A 17,544-nucleotide genomic window follows, 5' to 3' on the forward strand; every position below is an offset into this window, starting at 1 on the left:
TAAAATTCTATTTGTCCTTGGGATAGAATAGGAATAAAACACCACCCCTGCAGCTCTTGGAAAGACCAAAAAGAAAGGTTACAGATGAATCACATAATGGTTTTTGTCTACTGGAAGGTTTTGTTTGATCTTTTTCTTTTTTCTTTTTATTTTGCATCTTAGTTTACTTTTTGTTTTTCCCTGCCCTTTTCTGAATTGACATGTGGAATTAAATGTTAATTGTTCAGTAACATATTTTGTTTCACTTCCCTATCCTCTGCACTCCTTTTATTACAGATGTATTATTTGTGTTATATTACTTAATATGTACACATTTGTACGTGAGCATATCTAAAACATAAGTTTCTACTGTAGTTAAAAAAACAATATGACAGATATTAAAGATTAATCTAAAATACAAATTGCTTTTTACAATCCTTTTGATGACACTTGAGATCATTTTGCACCAATGATATGTTTCTAAAGCTCACTAACTGACTTAAGTTGTTTGCATCATAGGCCATTTCATTTCATGTATATGTAGTTTTATTGTAATAAGAAACACAGTTGAGGCCCAAAGAATAAGCAGGTTCTGCGTAAATATAATGTTACTGTTTGCCACTTGGCACAGTTAGGTAACATGTCTATAACCACAGCTCCACCCCATGCCTAGGTGCACAACAAACAATGTTTCTTTAGTTGGTGCACACCCTTGAGCACGTATTTTATTGGGTTTACATGAAATTGGCAAATATAGGGAAAAACATGACTTCCTTCCGAGGTATATTGCTTTGGGAAAGGATGTGTATTGATTTAGCTCATTGTTTCTTTTTGGTTACACTCTATTAAATCCTGTTTCCATTTTGTGAGTTTTTCCATGCATGTGCAAAATATCTCTCCCCAGGCCCTTTTGTATTTCCTGGTCCTAATTTTATGAAACATCGAGAGCAGGCACTAGCCAGACTAAGATCTCTTCCAGCACAGCTAAAGCATAAGCGGGACAAGAAAAAAGGTATTTAGTATTCCTGTTCTATGAGAAAGGGCTGACACTTAAACTTTTTTGTCCTTTCTTCAACCCTTTTTAAAGAGATTTGCTAAAATTTGTGTAAGCTTTATTTCAGCCTTTCCCCTTTTCTTAAGATTTCCTTTCTCTTTAAGAATTTTGAGTAAGTACATGTGTACTTATATGTTTTTCAATACTGAACAAGCCGTAAGCAATGAGGATGTCACTTAAGTGTCCTAAAGCTCTACACCACTTTAAAACCTATTTGTACATTAAGCCTCTCTGTCTTTTTAAGTATCATATATGTATTCAACGAATCGCAATGGTCAGGGTCCTCCTTTTCATGTTGGGTACTAGGAAAATACAGGATACTGTAGTTATATTGCACATCACTATCTTTTGTTTCTATAGTCTGTTAGCAAATTGTTGGGGCACTAAATTAACCTATAGTATGACATGGAAAGATATTAAGGGACCATTTGAATTAGGGTTTTTTTTTAATCTTTAACTTGTTTTTCAGTGCCTATCTGTTTGCTAGGCTCCTATTTACCCTAGAAATCAGGCAGTGATTTCAGTGACCGTGAAAGATGATTAGATGGCCTCAATTTAAAGATAATAAAAAAGTAACAATCAAATAATGCTGGTGTGCATGTGTGTGTGCATAAGGAAAGCTGTTGAGTTTTGAAGAAGCTTTGCCTGTTTGCCCTCTGTATGCTACAAAGAACATTGCAGACCTTATGTAATATAAAGGCAAAAAACACGGTATGTTTTGTTGCCCATAATAAGTCTTGGCTAAGACTTGTTTCTTTCCCACCAACTAAAATGTAAAGCAGTGGTGGGGAGAGATGCATCCTGGCTACTTCCTGATTTTTTTTTTTATCTGTAGAAACAGTGGATATAAAAAGTCTACACGCCCCTGGTAAAATGTCAGGTTCCTGTGCTGTACAAAAATGAGACAACGATAAATCATTTCAGAACTTTTTCCAACTTTAATGTGACCTATAAACTGTACCACTCAGTTGAAAAACAAACTGAAATCTTTTGTGCCAATATTGACTGGTATTTGGAACTGTTCATAATTCCCTCTATCTTAACTAAGGCCCCAGTTCCAGCTGAAGAAAAACAGCCCCAAAGCATGATGCTGCCACCCCCATGCTTCACTGTGGGTATGGTGTTCTTTTGGTGATGTGCAGTATTGTTTTTGCACCAAAAATATTTTTTTAAATTATGGCCAAAAAGTTTAACCTTAGTTTCATCAGACCATAACACCTTTTCCCACATGCTTTTGGGAGACTTCAGATGTGTTTTTGCAAAATGTAGCCTGGCTTGGATGTTTTTCTTCGTAAGAAAAGGCTTTCGTCTTGCCACTCTACCCCATAGCCCAGACATATGAAGAATATGGGAGATTGTTGTCACATGTACCACACAGCCAGTACATGCCAGATAATCCTGCAGCTCCTTTAATGTTGCTGTAGGCCTCTTGGTAGCCTCCCTGACCAGCTTTCTTCTCGTCTTTTCATCAATTTTGGAGGGAGGTCCAGTTCTTGGTAATGTCACTGTTGTGCCATATTTTCTCCACTTGATGATCACTGTCTTCACTGTGTCCCATGGTATATCTAATGCCTTGGAAATTCCTTTGTACCCTTCTCCTGACTGATATTTTTTAACAATGAGATCCCTCTGATGCTTTGGAAGCTCTCTGTGGACCATGGCTTTTGCTGTTGGATGCAACTAAAAAAATGTCAGGAAAGACCAACTAGAGCAGCTGAACTTTATTTGGGGTTAATCAGAGGCACTTTAAATGATGGTAGGTGTGTGCTGACTCCTATTTAACATAATTTTGAATGTGATTGCTTAGTTCTGAATACAGCTAGAGGGTGTATTATTATTTTAGTTTTTTTGGTTTTCTTCCCTCCACCTAAACGATTTCAGTTTGTTTTTTCAGTTGAGTGGTACAGTTTATAGGTCACATTAAAGGTGGAAAAAGTTCTGAAATTATTTATATTCGTCTCATTTTTGTACAGCACAGGAACCTGACATTTTACCAGGGCTGTGTAGACTTTTTATATCCACTGTATATGTTAAAAAAAATAAATAAATTGGGTGTGGGTAATAGAGGCCTTATTTATAAGCTCCAGTGGAGGTGAAATATGTTAAGGCTCTATAAATTAAGGATGTTAATAATAGAACTGGCCACCAATTTAGTGATTTGATTGTAGCTGGTTTTCCCTTTAGCCATACCATAATAAAAAAAAATATCTGTTTAGTGTCAGTATATTTGCATCTTTACAAACTCAAACTCTAAACATAAATTTTGCGAGGGTTAGATCTGAAATGCTTAACCTCCTAGGGATGCACTGAATCCAGGATTTGGTTTAGGATTTAGCCGAATCCATGCTCCTGGCCAAACTGAATCCGAAACCTTAAAATTATGTGACCTTTTTTTTTTATCACATAAACACAGAAGTTGAAAATTTTTCACCAGGTGCTACGCGTAAGTTCTCTCTAGCGATTCCTTCGGTATTTGCACAAATGTTTGTGAAGGATTTGGGGTTTGCCCAAATCCGAAAATAGTGGATTCTGTGCATTCCTATTAACCTCTAATGTGAGCAGTCATTTTCTTACATTAGATCATGGTGTAGGCTAGGTTTACCAGTACACTGCTGTTACCGTATATACTCGAGTATAAGCCAAGTTTTTCAGCACCAAAAATGTGCTGAAAAAATAACCCTCGGCTTATACTGGAGTATAAGGATTCGAAGATGGAACGAGTTTGTTGTGCGCACCCATTTCCCCCCCTGTGGACAGACAGACAAACGGACAGAGGTCGCGGGGGGGAAGCTGGAGAGAGCCGCAGGGGAACCTGAGGAAGTTGTCCTCTTTGGTAGCAGCTTTTCTGTTCTCCATACTGTTCCAGGCCCAGCCAAGTTCTTCTATAGATTGACAGAAATCTGATACCATCCTTCACTCTTGGCCTTCAGCCACCCTCTTGTCCTTCATCTTGGCTTTTCCTGTCTGTATTTTTACATTTGATATGAGCTTTGGTAGGCTGTGCTGCAAACCAGGTCCTTATCCTTGTACTAAAACAGATATACGTGTCCTTGTTTCTTTGCAATGGATGCTTGTGTTGTATCTAGTAAACCGGATCCATGCATCACATAAAATTGGTTGCATTCTTGGGTGCTGGTTGTAGTTTCAAAATATATGCGGCTGCATTTCCCAACCTAGGCTTATAAGTCAAAGAGTTTTTCCAGTTTTCTTAGGTAAAATTAGGTACCTCGGCTTATACTCGAGTATATACGGTATATTAACTTGTGAATCTACTACATCAGATGAATAATTATTTCTAGTGATTAGTCACACTGTATACCATCTGTTTTGTGTTTTTAAACCACTATTCAGAAAGTGCAGGTGCTTAAGTTGGGGAAAGTCTGCTGTGCTTCCCATAAGATAAATACATTGTCCCCTGCTTGAAATTCCATCCTATACCCCTGATGTAATTTTGCAGGCAGGTTAAAAAAACATCAGCTTCAGTTTAAGGAATACCAGCCTTAGATCTTATACTGCTAATAAGCCCACATCAGTGGGAAAAAAAAAAATCAATGCTTCCCCACATAAACTAATGGTATTGCTAATGGAATTTTGCATTTCCACTGTGGGCAGCTGTACATGCTTAGATGGCTTTTAGTAAATTGAGGCGCAAAGCAAAGGGTTAAAAGCACTATGCAGTGATCTTCCCTTTTCTTCCAACTTTTTGCCCTGCCAAGAATGCAACCCCATTGTGCTGTAGACCCATCTGCACAAACCAGGGTTTAACTACAGAGAAAGCAACCTGTGGTTGTAGGGGGGCTCAGGAGTGTAAAGCGCAGTGAGGCCTTAATTAGTGTTCAATTTCAGGATATCTTAATAGAGTAATTCAACTTACCAATGTTTTTGGGCACTGTATTGAATTTGTTGTGGGCCCAGTGACATACAAAGTTACCAGTTGCTCCACTGTCACAAACCCAATGTCGCTTCATCGAAATATGTTTTAATTTATCTTGTTTGGCTGTTTCCATCCTTTTTTTTTTTTTTTTTTTTTTAGAACCCTCTCTTTCATTATTGCACATTTAGCCATGTTAACTGTTGTGAAATTGTTTGTGAAACATCTGGACCTGCAATGTTGAGTGCAACTCACACAGAGTCCATTGCTCTAAGCAGAAAATCGGACAGTTAGATTGAGATTAGGTTTAACTGAATGTTTATGTTCTGTTCCAGAGAGAGAAAACATGGATTCCTTGAAATATGTTGACGATTTATTAGGTTGCTGATCATGAGCCATAAACTATCGAGATATTTTTACTGTAGCATTTTTAAAATTATCTTTGGGGTAACTGTGTGGTAGATTTGGTCTAAACAAACTTTTGTTTTTTAGTAAATCTGGTTTATTCTTAATACCATTTTGTACTGTGTCTCTGTCCTTAATTATTCCATGGTGTCTTTTCTCAGCACCTTTCATTCTGTGGAAATACCACCAGTGACTAAACCATGTTATATTAATCTTATATTAATCTTCTGTGTATGTTGCTTGCAGATGAGGGCAGAGAACAAGGGGAGAAAGATGCAAGCAAAATCACAACTTACCCTCCTGGAGCTGTGCGATTTGACTGTGAACTGCGGGCTGTTCAAGTTAGCTGTGGCTTTCACCACTCGGGTAATTAACTTTAATCTTAAACAACTGAGCAGACTCAAAGTAAATGTTATAGATAAATGTCATGTAGATGTCATTGTTGGTCTTTAGAGGTAATAATAGAAAGGTTTTGCTGTGTAATTTTGTTTGAACTTTAATAACATCTTCTCATGATGATAACAACAGCATTGGCTGCTTTCCCCAAATCCCTTTTTTGCTACTCTCCCTCAAGCCCCCTTTTTTTTTATCTTAAAACAAAATTCATCATAAGAACAACACTTCCTCATTATAAGGATTTGTTCATTTAATTTCTCTTGTTCCCTTTAACTAATAGAAATATTAACTTAAAACATTCCCTGTTTAGCCTGTTAGCATTCTATGGCAAAAGACACCGGGTAGGTTCATTTTTTAAAGATTCAGGCATGTTGTAACTGATAAGTGATTGTAGTCCCAGTGGGGGGCTAAAAATTGCCAACCTTATTCCCCCAACCCCCCAATGTGTGTTTAATGTTCTACTTTAAGAAGCAGTGGCAGTATACATAATGAAGTGTATTTGAAAACGGATAACTTGAAAGACATGGAAGTAGTAGTATCATTGGTCACAGGAAAGATCGTTCCCACCATCCATTGACGTTTAGAACTGAATCTTCAGATATGGAAGTAGAAACAATAGGAATTCTACCCCTACCTGATGGTCAAGCCCTAAATGCAGCTTTTGCTCGGGCACCTTTAATGTGGACAAGACAACCAATATCCAAGGCTTTTTCAATATCCGTCATCTCTTTGATCCACCATACATGCACCGAATATTGTGCAAAAGCTCATTTCGTACGATATCGTTGTGTGTGTATAGCCAGCTTTAGTCAGTCAGCGACTGTTTTGTTAGGTAATAGATTTTGAGGTAACATTTACTTCAATTTGTATGCATTGACGTATGCACATGCTAGTACTGTACTGTGCATTCACAGTATGAACACACTAAGAATGCTAGTAGGCATTCTTTCTTTTAAAATAAAGTTGCTTTTCTTGCTCTGCCCTGGTCTCTGTAGCCCAACGTTTGGCTTTCATGTACTGATAAAAAAAAAAATTCTTCTTCTTAAAGGAGAACTATACTTTTCTAGTAGCCACTGGATAATCCCATAACATTTTGAGTGCTGAAGTCCTCCCATAGGATTTGATGCTCACACACAAATCAAAGGCACAAATACACAGTGTCGCCATCAGGAGGTTACAGTGGGCCCTGTAACATAAGGGGCCCCAAGACATGTAAATGTTTGTGAAGGAGATGAGGTTTCTAAGGGTGTGGGTGAAGGTTTATGTAGATTTTAGGGTTGTAGGGTTTAGCATAATGGGCATGTCAGGGTGTGGCACACATGAAGGCTGTCCCCATGTTTCCTGATGGCAGCCTTGTTGCTAAATGCTAAATAGATGCTAAATAGATCATCCAGTACATGGACAGAGCTTTGTTTTTTACATACTTGCTTCTTTGTGTTATTGTCAGAACCCACATGTATGTATATGTCAGTTTTGTAAGATTCTTTTATAGGTCACTTATATAAATTATTTGTTGGTTTAGTATTTAACACAAGTTACTGCTAGCTCACTGTTTACAAAATGTTTCTTTTTACAGTGTTTGAGCTGCAATGCCCAAGTAGTGCCTATTTTATTGTAATGCCATGATTCTAAGCAAATTATTTCAAACTTATTGTTGCAAAATTAAAGTTACTTCTATTTACTTCTGTTACTATATAATTTAAAGAAAAGCCAATGTTTTTAATTTTAGTAATTTTAATGGAAAACGGTGATGTGTATACATTTGGATATGGGCAACATGGACAGCTGGGCCATGGGGATGTCAGCTGTAGGTAAGTAGAAAAAAAAATACGTATTATCTAATCAAACTTTTACTTGTGGTTACTACAATTTCCAGTAGCTTTCAGTAGTGAAACTTAACACATGGTTAATGCCAAGACAATGCAAGATAATTGTTTTCTCTAGTTGTCAACTGTTACTATGTTTGTTTTAGGTATAGGAACGAAACAGTTTTGCTTGTGTTGCCCCTGGAAATGCTCCTTGATTTAAAAATAAATATAATTAGCTGTATGGAGAACTGTAATGTATTTCAGCTTATTAGCTAAAGTTTCTGTACTGTGATAATTTACTGTTTTCTCTTTAAATTCTCTTTAAATTCACGTCACTTTTATTGATTTTGACTGCTAACTTGCTAATTTTTCGTTCAGGGGCTGTCCGACTCTGATCCAGGCACTGCCAGGCCCCAGTACTCAAGTCACAGCTGGCAGCAATCACACTGCTGTTCTTTTAATGGATGGACAAGTTTTCACATTTGGAAGTTTCTCTGTAAGTGAAAAGCAGATATTTCAAATATGAATAATACGCCACAAGTGTCTGCATAATAAGAGGGAATGATAGTGTTACATTTGTTTACGGGTTTAAGACACCCTTACATTTTTATGCAGTTAAACATTTTTCACTAAATATGAATATGCAAATATTTCTTCATTGGACCAGATTAACAAAAATATTAAAACCTTTATATTTTTCAGGTGCTTTACCTTTTCATTTAGTGAATTCAGTTAGTAAATTTTTCAGTGAGCAGAAGTGACTCTCATATGATGGACAAGGGGGCATGGTATTTTTTCACTGTGGTTGTGGTTAGTAGAAGGGTCCTAAGTTTCTCTGTGTGTGAAAAGAGTAAAGGTATTCTGTACTATGCAAAAATGTTTTGGACTATTTGAAGGTTCAGACACTTCATAAAATGATGCCTAGCCCTTAAAGTGGGAATCCAATGGTGTAATAGCTCGCTAGATCTTCAGATTCAGTTAGATTTTACCATAGGATCAACCAACTCCAGCAAGATTTTTTTTCTTTTTCGGAAAGAGAAGAAAAACTCACTAAGTAGTATGAGTATATAAATAAATAGCCAGTACAGGTATCGGACCCCTTATCCAGAAACCTCCGAATTACGGAAAGGCCATTTCCCATAGACTCCATTTTAATCAAATAATTTACATTTTTAAAAATGGTTTCCATTATCTCTGTAATAATAAAACAATACCTTGTACTTGATCCCAACTAAGATATAATGAATCCTTATTGGAGGCAAAACAATCCTGTTGGGTTTAATTCATGTTTAAATGATTTTATAGTAGACTCAAGGTATGGAGATCCAAATTACGGAAAGATCCCTTATCCGGAAAACCCCAGGTCCCAAGCATTCTGGATAACAGGTCCCATACCTGTACTTTACTGCACACTACAGTTCTGTATTTGGCAAGACATGGACACTGCCTAATTTCTTGGCCCTATGGAAAAGTGTAGAAGTTAGCTTTTGTAACTGCCAATTTTTTTTTTTAACCTGTTTATATCCTATTACATTGAGGACTAAAATTTGTTAAGCACATGATGAAGTCTTTGTTGAAAGTTCATTTTTTTTTTTTTTTTTTTTTCCAGAAAGGACAGCTTGGAAGACCTATTTTGGATGTTCCCTACTGGAATGCTAAGCCAGCACCCATGCCCAACATAGGCTCCAAATATGGACGAAAAGCAACCTGGGTTGGAGCAAGTGGAGATCAGACCTTTTTAAGGATAGATGAAGCTCTAATAAACTCCCATGTACTTGCTACTTCTGAAATATTTGCAAGCCGGCACATCATAGGTAAGTGCATGACAGTGCCCTGCACTTGATTCTAACTTATTAGAGGCACAACAATCCTGTTGAGTTCATTTAACTCCTTATCTGGAAAACAACCCAAGTCCTAAACATTTTGGATAACAAGTCCTATACCTGTACTTGGTCAATGTACTGGGTTTCATTATTTTATCTAATCATTAACATTACTTTTTTCCCTGTTTATATCATGTACATTATTGCTACACTTCAAATACATTACAGGCATTGCGCCCTGTTGCTTGCGTTTGTTGTGTTTAAGGTAAATTGTCTACACTGGGGCAGGGACTGATGTGAAGGATAAAAAATGTCAAGAGCTATGTAACTTTTTGGCATTATATGCTCTTGACCTGAGGTTTTCTGTATAGGAGATCTTTTCGTAATTTAAATCACCAGGGTCTACTAAAAAATCAATGGCCACGTTTAATTGACTTTGCCAGGCCATTAAAGTCTATGATTTTGCAAACAGCATTATATCATTTTTTTTTAATGTCTTTAAATGTGTCTACACTGTACTATTTGAATAAAGTTGATATAATGTCTATCTTTAGACAAGAGATAATTAATTTAATTCCTTTGCAGGTTTGGTCCCAGCCTATATGACGGAACCACCTCCATTTAAATGTCTTCTTATTAACAAAGTTGATGGAAACTGTGCAACCTTTAATGACTCTGAACAAGAGGATTTGCAAGGTTTTGGTGTTTGTTTGGATCCAATTCATGATGTTATTTGGAGGTGAATTGTCTCTTAATAGTTTTTAAAATATTTCCCACATCTATGTTGGAACTCCTATAACAGGAAGTACTCTGTACTCCAGTCAAATACCTTTAAAGACTGGCCCGTGTATGGTCACTTTCTCTGTTGCTAATTGTGGAAGTCAGTCCTGAATGACTTTCCTTAAACAAATCTTCTACTGATTTCAAACCCTGAATGATCCAATTGTTAAAGCCAATGTATATGTGTTTTTTTGTAAATATAATGGCTAGCTTGTTTGTTAATACAGTTTATTCCCTTTTGTTGATTACAGTACTATAGTAGCAGTTGATTCTCTTGTTTTAGATTTCAGGGCAGCACTAAAGAACTGTGGTGTTACAATGCAGTGATAGCTGACTCCAGGCTTCCTTCAGCTCCAGACATGCAGCTTCGATGCAGTATTCTTAGTCCAGAACTTGCACTGCCTATAGGACAGAAAGCTGTAACAACTCGGTCCCATGCAGCTTTGCACATTCTAGGTAAGATAAAAGGTGATATTGCACAGTCTGCCAAATGATGACTGCACATTTTCTCTGGCAATGTCACTTTTACATGTATATGTATTTCTGAAATACTGCACGATAATTATTTGTGCTATTTGGTCAGTTTTTGCCAGAATGTTGTTGTGACTTTTTATTCTCTCAAAGTAGTTTGAGCTCCTAAAGCATTGCAGTTATCACTGATATTATTAGGAGACATGACAGCTTCATGACTTTATTTTAAAGTATAATTTCCTAACTGGAATTTTCTTGGGTGAATAATAGTTAATAACATAGTTGTCAGCCCACCACGTGTCACATGTTTAGAACTATTTTACGGAAATAAAAATATAATTAATTTTTATTCATAGGCCTGTTTCTATTTTTTTTAAGGTTGCCTAGACACACTGGCTGCAATGCAGGACTTAAAAATGGGAGTTTCGAGCATCGAAGAGGAGACTCAGTCTGTAATGAAAGTGTATTCCAAAGAAGATTACAGTGTTGTAAACAGATTTGAAAGTAAGAATTAAGTTAATTAAAAAATAGGCAACACTTGATGCTGTAAACTTATTGCTATATATACACCCTTTTAAATCTCTTCAATTTTAGGTCATGGTGGAGGCTGGGGCTACTCTGCCCATTCTGTTGAAGCTATTCGTTTTTGTGCTGATACAGACATTTTACTTGGAGGGCTTGGACTGTTTGGTGGCCGAGGGGAATACACAGCAAAGATAAAGGTATTTTATTGACATGTTTGTTTTGTAATACACCTTTTTGGGTCATTTAGAATTAAGTTAAGGTGGTCATACACGGGCAGATTTCATGAAGTTTTCTTTTTTTTTATTAGTTATTTGAGTTGGGCCCTGATGGAGGTGATCATGAAACAGATGGAGACCTCCTTGCAGAAACGGATGTTCTTGCATATGATTGTGCTGCCAGGTGAATGATTTGTGTCCATACAAACTCTCCTTGTACTTTTTCTAATGTTTCATTCTAAGGGGCTCATTTATCAAAGTTCCGAATACAAAAAAATCGTATTTTTGGTACTGTGCGTATTTTTTTGCGACTTTTTCGTACTTTGTGACAAAAAGCGCAACAATTAGTGCGACAAAATCATATTTGTCTCGCCGAGTACAAAAGTTTCGAATTCATTCAAGCTTCGGTATTGTGACTTTCCTTTGGCCAGGTTGGAGCTGCAGAGTGCCATTGAGTCCTGTGGGAGGCTTTCAAAAACATGCACAGAAGGATCAAAGTCAGAAAGGTTTTCACGTCGTTTACGATTGTTTGGATACGAAAATTTTGTGACTTTAGGATCACTAATACGATATTACGGCAACGAATACTTTTTGCATTTTTGTGATATTTGCAATCATCATAAATTATCGTATCTAATCCAAATTTTACCCATTTTGGGATTCGAACTCGTACTTTGATGAATCAGCCCCTAAACATTTGTTTATTTTTAAGTTCTTGCTTATTGCCTTTCACTCACAATTTTTTTTTTAATCTGTAAGGCTTTTCAATGCATGAAAAAAGCCTCAGTATGTAAAGTAGGGTGATTTCAGGTAATTGCTAATACATTGATGGGAGACCGTTTTTAAGTGTTTTTCCACACATGGAAAAACAGCCTGTAAAATAGTTTTTTTTTTTTTAATTAATATTTTATCCTTTGCAATAGAAATAGTTTTAACTGATGTTACTGGCACAAAAACCATGTACCGTATATACTTGAGTATAAGCCGATCCGAATATAAGCCGAGGTACCTAATTTTACCTAAGAAAACTGGAAAAACTTATTGACTTGAGTATAAGCCTAGGGTGGGAAATGCAGCCACTACTGCTAAGTTTCAATAATCAAATTATTTAATAAAAGGACACTCACAAGTGCTTACATGACTACCATATTAATAAACACAAGGCGTGGGCTGGAAGATGAGGCGCATCCAACATAAGATAACTACATGCAAGGTTGTACAGGTTAATATCTCATTTAATTTTTGTAGTGTGTAGGTAATGATAGTCCTGCACAGTTTTGCCCTGTTAGGATATGTTTCCATAACTGTATGTTATGCCATACCCGCTGAAGTAATAATACTGCAGAATGCATATGCTACTGTAGCTGCAGATTGTTGCTCCATTATTTGCACACATTGTTCTGATTCTCTGCGGCTGCAGCAAGTTGTTGTAGAGCTATAGCGTGCTACAGTGTAGCATTTCAAATAAATACTCGTTTGTGTCATGTCTATGCTTGTTCTGAGCGACAGGACCATGTATATAGATGCAACATTTAGTTACCATTAATTATTTGCCAGTAACAACTCACAGAACTTGCTATACTTACTAATTTCCCTTCTGATAATGCAAAAAAAAATATACATAGAAAAACAAATTGGAAGTCCGAGACCCCATGACAATCAGTTCCCAGCAGCCAGTTCTGAAAATTACTGTTCCAGCTAGTGACCAAAGAGAAAAATGCATTCAAGCACCAAACGGAATAAACACGCTCTGACACACAGACACTCACCAGCAGGACAACCACACACAAACCACATCCTCATTTGGTGCACTCCCTATCAGCACATCTGTCGGGTGAGCATGAACGAAGGTCGCGGTGCACGACCCCCCCCCCCCGTGGCGCCCCCCTGTGTCCTACCTGCACATCTGTCGGGCTAGCATGAACGAACGTTATGTTTTATATACATAAATCACAATATTTAACGGCTGCAGAGGTGTAAATATTTTTAATGCCAGTAATATTATTTTCATGTATTGGATTCTAACCAGCCTCTCGTTTATTTTTCCTTATTTGGACATTGGCATGTTAATTGAGTGTGTTCTGTAGTGCCCTGGTGATCAAAACACTTAAATTCCACCTCCCTTCCCACTCCTGAACCACATAACATAGGACATGCTAAACAGCCATTTCATCTGCCTTTTTCTGTAAAGCAGAGTTGCACAGTGGGGTTGACGCTGCTTCAGGTCCACCACTCCACAGTCTTACAAGTATGTGTATTTAAAGCTGAAGCGGACCTGGCTTCAACTGCACTCAATGCTGGGAAAAAAGTGGACATAAAGCAGCAGAAGATGATGCATTCTGACCCTGCTGCAGTACTGGGTGGAGGAAATTGGCTGTGTTGAGTGAAATGGTTTCTTTAATTCCTTCTTGCTATGCACATTTTTAAACTGTGCGCTCAGGTCAGAATAAATACAGAATTTTTGTGTTTTTACACACAATTATTCATCTTTGTTGTGTGTACTGGCCTCAAAGTCTCTGCGCAGGAGCACACAGCTTAGAGGAAACAATGTTTCTGGAGGGAGGCCCAGTTATTACTAAGGGTTTTGCCAGATGGCAGCCATACTGCTGCCTAGTGGTCAAAAATTAGGTTCTGCATCCATGCAAGAATAAGTATTAAAGCTTGCAGTGTAATTTTTTAAATACAGGATCTAAAAACACAGTTGTGAATACTGAATTTTAACATTTTATGTTCTTCAATTTCTGTTTTTAGAGAAAAATACGCAATGATGTTTGATGAACCTGTCCTTTTACAAGCTGGCTGGTGGTATGTTGCGTGGGCTCGAGTGTCCGGTCCAAGCAGTGACTGTGGCTCCCATGGCCAAGCCTCAATTACAACTGATGATGGGTAATTATGACTGAGTAGTGATAGTGATGAATTATGACCATATTTGGCATGCATTCTGCATATAACAAAGCTGTATATGTTATATTCCGGGGCATGAAAAAAAATCTCTAACCATTAACAGCTTTGGCCTTTCCAACAGTGGGTGTTTTTCTTTACATTTCTTCATTTGCACTAGAAGGTGGAAAGGTATACTGGCTTTTGGCTGAAAGTAAACACATGTACACAAGTATTTTGTATCATTCCTTAACTAAATAACAATGCCTGCCCTTGCACTAGTAGGATAGTGTATTCACTATTAAAAATTTGATTTTTTTTCCAAATTCCAAACTTGTACAGGGATAGGATCTGGAATGCATGTAGAGTTTTTCTCATAAGGGATCTTTCCGTAATTTGGATCGCCATACTTTATATCTGCTACAAATCATTTTTGTTTTGCCATCAATATGGATGCATGAGCTTAGTTAGCTGTTAGTATTTTCCCATAACAGAATGCCTTTTGGTTCACACATCATTCTGCTTGCATGCACCACATTTCTTTTGTATTCAATCACTGTAGTGCTACACGGTGTCCTTTTACACCTTTTAGTTTGCTTAATTATGATTATCTAGTTAGTGCTTTGCCTTACTGTGGTCATAGTGATAATTCATAAGATATATATTTTACACTGCTGAGTCTTTTACAGTTGTTTTAATGTTGACATAACTTGATGATTCAAAAGAGTTTTCTTAGAGGATATGTCATCCTTTTCCTTTTATTTTTACATTTTTATCTTTTCAGACTTCATCACTTATAAAAAAAAAAGACATATTACATTAATTGTTATGTGTTTTTTCTTGACAGTGTTGTTTTCCAGTTTAAAAGTTCTAAGAAATCAAATAATGGTACAGATGTCAATGCAGGGCAGATACCACAATTACTATACAGGTAAGGCACTCTAACATCTGTGTTTAATAAATTGGCAGAAGGTATCAAAGTATAAACTGATATTTGCACATAGGTTATTTAACTGTTTGGCTTACTTCTGATAGACTTCCTACAAGTGATGGTAGTGCAACAAAAGGAAAACCACAAACCACTGAGCCAGTGCACATTCTGAAAAGATCTTTTGCACGGACAGTGTCAGTGGTAAGTATCAATATATACATTTTTGGGGTTTTTTTTTTAAAGGAAATATTTGTGATATTCTATATTGTGCCAGCAGAACGTTTATTTGCTTGCTTTTACTTAAATATATAATTCCTGCTTTACTTCTGTTCAGGTTAAAATAATTATCTCTGATGGCTGATAATGATCAAAAACTAAAAATCTTCTATATTGTGGTGCTGAATCTATCAGTTGGGAACCTGCTTTGTCTTTATCACTAGACATTTTCTTTTAGTATGCAAAATACAAAAAATTGTGTTTGGGTGGATTTCCTTGTAGATTCTGGAGGTTTAACAGGCTGCCAACCTTTTTTTTTTTAGAACCGTTCCAAAATAGTTCACATGCTCACTGATAAAGTGGTTTATGTAAAAATATTACCTAATTCTACAGCTGCTTTAATTCTTAACCTGATTTTACACATTTTTTACACCTCACTGCCAATATCCTTGTTTAGTTGATTAGGTGCTGCTTACTGGGTGAAATAACAAATTATATAAATCAATACAGTAGTAACTGCCTTCATTAACTGCATGTCATGTTTAATGTTAATTTATACTAACACTGTGAAATCAGCTTATTTATTTATTTATTTTTGCTACGTTAGCATTACTTTAATATATATGTCTGTTTTGAATGTCAGGACTGTTTTGAATCCCTGTTAAGCATTCTACACTGGAGCTGGACCACTTTAGTTCTTGGAGTGGAAGAACTTCGAAGTCTTAAAGGTTTCCAGTACACTGCAACATTGCTGGATTTGGAACGGTTACGCTTTGTAGGGACCTGCTGTTTGAGGTTGTTGAAAGTCTACATCTGTGAAATCTACCCAGTTTCAGGTATTTCAAGCTTTTGGTAGATCTAGAATATCTTATAGATGCTGTCATTGGAAAATGAGATTTTTTTTTTCTCAAAATGTATCAGTTAACAGAACTACTGAAGCAGATCCCTGTACTGAAAGTTGTTTTTCCAAAGGATAGATTGAGTTCTATTTCATTTTGAGTCTTACCATAAAAGATCCATTTTCTTATTTCGCCAAGTACCCTTAGCCTTATGACTCATGAGGCTTATGACTCATATGACTTATGAAAAAATTTCTTACAAAAGGGCCCCCAGCCCAGTGATACTTAACAAGAGAGTTAAATAAACACTTTAAATGCATACACAAACTGTAAACTTGTCATCATTTATTTAATCTAATGATTTTTTAGTTTTCTGTTTCCTTAAATTTTCAAATCATATCGTTACATATATTTGGGGGAACGATTTCCAGTGCAACTTTATTAAATATATTTTATTTTGTAATTTGATTTTTAGCTACCACAAAAGCAGTTGTAGAAGAAACTAGCAAATTAGCTGAATGCATTGGTAAAACCAGGACATTGCTGAGGAAAATCCTTTCTGAAGGTGTGGATAATTGCATGACAAAGCTGGACAATGACCCCGAAGGATATCTCAGCCAGCCCATGAGCCTGTTAGAAGCTGTTCTCCAGGAGTGCCATAATACGTTTACTGCCTGCTTTCATTCTTTTTATCCCACTCCTGCCCTTCAGTGGGCATGTCTTTGTGATTTGTTAAATTGTTTGGATCAGGTAATTCCCTACCTACAACATTAACTTTCTTGAATTTTCTTGCAGTGGAATTAAACATTCATGCCTGGATATCACATTAAAAATGCTGAGATTTTAATATGAATATAGTGGTGTTATTGTAATTTCATCCTACACTTAAGTGTTATAAAGACAAGTTGTTGCTAAATATACCAAGAAACTTAATGAGGAATCAAGGGGTTAGGTATAGAAAAGGTATAGATTGGAGCATCAACTATCCAGTATTCTCAGGATATAAGCTGGAAAGGGCTAACTTGACTTTACATTATATTCACCCATCTAAATTAAATTAACCTTTAAGTTGAGGCCACCCAATACCAATAACTTTACTTTTAAACTATACTTGTGTGATTCTTTTATGAGTGGTACAATAAATCACAGTGACGGTACCCATCCCAGTTAGATTGACCTAACAAATAAGTAGTGACCTTAAAAACTCCAGTCAACCTTACTGGAATGTACTAAAGTAAATAGTAAAAGTGCATTTCTTTTTGTTCTTTGCCTTTGCACTGTTTTTTTCCACTATCCTCCCTACATATTTAAAATGAAAATGTTTCTTTTCCTGTTTCTATTTTCAATAACA

General features: G+C 36.5%; 1 protein-coding gene across 22 annotated transcripts in view; it reads left to right on the forward strand.

Moving 5' to 3' along the window:
* The window catches only part of mycbp2 (MYC binding protein 2, E3 ubiquitin protein ligase), a 139,791-nt gene that overhangs the window by 33,067 nt on the left and 89,180 nt on the right, over positions 1–17,544 (forward strand). For 20 of the 22 annotated variants that reach the window (XM_031897067.1, XM_031897074.1, XM_031897078.1 and 17 more), the window contains 15 exons: positions 884–991; positions 5,556–5,675; positions 7,435–7,516; positions 7,892–8,009; positions 9,123–9,327; positions 9,922–10,075; positions 10,400–10,572; positions 10,966–11,091; positions 11,182–11,309; positions 11,420–11,511; positions 14,079–14,213; positions 15,055–15,138; positions 15,243–15,339; positions 15,998–16,190; positions 16,669–16,943. In XM_031897067.1, coding sequence (XP_031752927.1) covers positions 884–991; positions 5,556–5,675; positions 7,435–7,516; positions 7,892–8,009; positions 9,123–9,327; positions 9,922–10,075; positions 10,400–10,572; positions 10,966–11,091; positions 11,182–11,309; positions 11,420–11,511; positions 14,079–14,213; positions 15,055–15,138; positions 15,243–15,339; positions 15,998–16,190; positions 16,669–16,943 — 2,090 coding nt within the window. The remainder of the gene's footprint in view (positions 1–883; positions 992–5,555; positions 5,676–7,434; positions 7,517–7,891; positions 8,010–9,122; positions 9,328–9,921; positions 10,076–10,399; positions 10,573–10,965; positions 11,092–11,181; positions 11,310–11,419; positions 11,512–14,078; positions 14,214–15,054; positions 15,139–15,242; positions 15,340–15,997; positions 16,191–16,668; positions 16,944–17,544) is intronic. The other 2 variants (XM_031897075.1, XM_031897077.1) reach the window with 1 other exon arrangement.

The sequence above is a fragment of the Xenopus tropicalis genome, chromosome 2, assembly GCF_000004195.4.
Source record: "Xenopus tropicalis strain Nigerian chromosome 2, UCB_Xtro_10.0, whole genome shotgun sequence".
Classification (NCBI taxonomy): Eukaryota; Metazoa; Chordata; class Amphibia; order Anura; family Pipidae; genus Xenopus; species Xenopus tropicalis.